Below are 2,011 nucleotides of genomic sequence, written 5' to 3' on the forward strand. Positions count from 1 at the left end.
CCCCAGGTACTCACATGGTCCCGTGTCCGCATCGACCTCCGGGGACCTCCGCTCTGCCCTGGGACACTCCCGCCTGAGAGATGGAAACCAGCACTATGAACTTGCTTGGGAACAAGACATAATTTTGGTCAAACCCGCTTGACAGGTTTTTGATTCCCCCGGCCAGGAGCAGAGAGGAGGCAGAGCCGGCCCAAAGCCACCCAACGGGTTCTGCCATCGCACAGAAAGTGGCAGAACGGGTCGGGTCTGACCCTCACAGAGAGAGGATTGTTTCTCCATGATCTCCGCACGGCCTGGGCCTCTGGCTGGAGCCGGGCAGTTTGCAAGGAGAATCCAGAGCCTGGAAGTGGACGTGAGGGGCAGGGCAGGGGCAGATTGTAGGGGAGCTGGGGGAGGAAGGAGCGTTCTCACCTCCGGGTGGAGGAGAGCAGAGAGCCTCTCCCCTGGCTCCCGTGGACTGAGCTGTCCTGCCTCAGTTTCCTTGTCTGTAAATTGGGGATGATGACCACAGGCCTGCCTCTATTGGAGCTCTGGAGATGGAATCTAGATGTGGGGTTGGCAGTGGCCCTGCTGGGTTGGGGCCCCTGCCTTTCACTGGCTCCTCTAGCCCCCACTAGAGAACAGGCAGGTGGTCTAGGCGGGTGGGCATCTAGGGTCTCAGGGCGGCCTGGGGTGCCCTGTGGGGCTGGGCCAGGGGCCACCACCATGGGCACAGGAGCAGCCGGGCATTGCAGTTTTCCATGTTTGTCCTCCGCTCGTGACACTGTGGCTGCACTCATGCAGAAAAGAGCTGGCCCAAGGGCCACAGCCACCCCATACTCTTCCCCCTCGGCTCCCCCCTGCTTCCTTCACAAGCCCCCACCCTGTACTCCCTCACCCTGACCCCCCTTAAGCTACACCCAAATTCCTACCCCCAACTCTGCACATGAGCCCTCCCTTGGGGTACCTGAGAGAAACCCAGGGAGTTCTCAGGGCTCCATGGGGGAGGACCCGGGCTCTAGGCCAGCTGCCCTGGTGAGGTCCCAGGAGGCACTTCCTGCTCCCTGGTGAGGCCCCTGCCGGCTGCCCCCCAACCCCACCCCAGGCTCTCAGGGGAGCAGTGGCCTATTGGGCACCCCCAGGCTCTAGCCTGCCGGGAGCTTTGCAGATGCCTCCTGGCTGGGCCCCTGGGGGAGGTGTCTGCATGCTGTGGGGCCCTTGGCGTGTGCCCTGCACAAGGGGGTGGACACGGTGAGCGTGGCGCAGCCTGGCCTGTGGGGACCGTGTGCGTGTGTGCGCTCATGCCTCAGCTTGTCTCTTCACGTGTTTGGTGTGTTCTTGTTGTGTGAGTGGTGTGCTATGTTCAAGGTTGGGGTTGTAGATGTGAGGGTGGGCTGTGTGGCTTTGGCTTTGTGTGCCTGTGTCTGGGTGTCCCCACGGGGAGGGCAGAGGCAGGGACAGGGTTGACCCTCAAAGCAGCCAGGGTCAGCCCAATTGAGCCCTGCCCCCCTCCCTCCACCTCAGCCAGGTTTGAGCCCCAACTCTGCCCCTTGAGAGCTGGCTCACCTTGGGCCAGTCACCCCACCTCTCTGAGCCATGGCCTCATGATGGCGGCTGGACCAGGGTCTGCCCCAGGAGGTGCTCACTGTGCTTGTCAGTGGCTTGGGCGTGGGCTCCAACTGGACCATGTTAGTAGTTGAACGAAAGCTCTAGTTCCCCATAAAGGGAAATTCAGAGCCATCCCGCAACCCAGGGATCCGAGGTCCCTGCAGCACTGTCTCCATGTCTCTAGCAACGCACCGTGCATCGACGGTAAGTGGATGAACCATCCACAAGCCATCCACACCTCTTTGGGAGGAGAGGACCTCTGACACCCCAGCGATGCAGTGAATGTCAGGCATCCCGCTGGGGGAGGGCGGCTCAGGAGGGGACGCTAGCAGACTCCAGGAGGAGAGCGCCCGGAGAGGGAACAGCCAGAGGCAGTGGGAAGCTGCCAGGGTCCGGGATCAGGTGAACAAAGGGTGGCAGAAAC

General features: G+C 62.1%; 1 protein-coding gene across 1 annotated transcript in view; it reads right to left on the bottom strand.

The window, feature by feature from the left end:
• Positions 1-74, bottom strand: part of RBBP8NL (RBBP8 N-terminal like) — a 14,469-nt gene extending 14,395 nt beyond the window's left edge. The window contains exon 1 of the mRNA XM_010841874.1: positions 15-74. Within this exon, the coding sequence (XP_010840176.1) occupies positions 15-32 (18 nt within the window). The 5' untranslated portion in view covers positions 33-74. The remainder of the gene's footprint in view (positions 1-14) is intronic.
• Between the last annotated feature and the right edge of the window lie 1,937 nt (positions 75-2,011).

The sequence above is a fragment of the Bison bison genome, unplaced genomic scaffold, assembly GCF_000754665.1.
Source record: "Bison bison bison isolate TAMUID 2011002044 unplaced genomic scaffold, Bison_UMD1.0 scf7180017864167, whole genome shotgun sequence".
Classification (NCBI taxonomy): domain Eukaryota; kingdom Metazoa; phylum Chordata; class Mammalia; order Artiodactyla; family Bovidae; genus Bison; species Bison bison.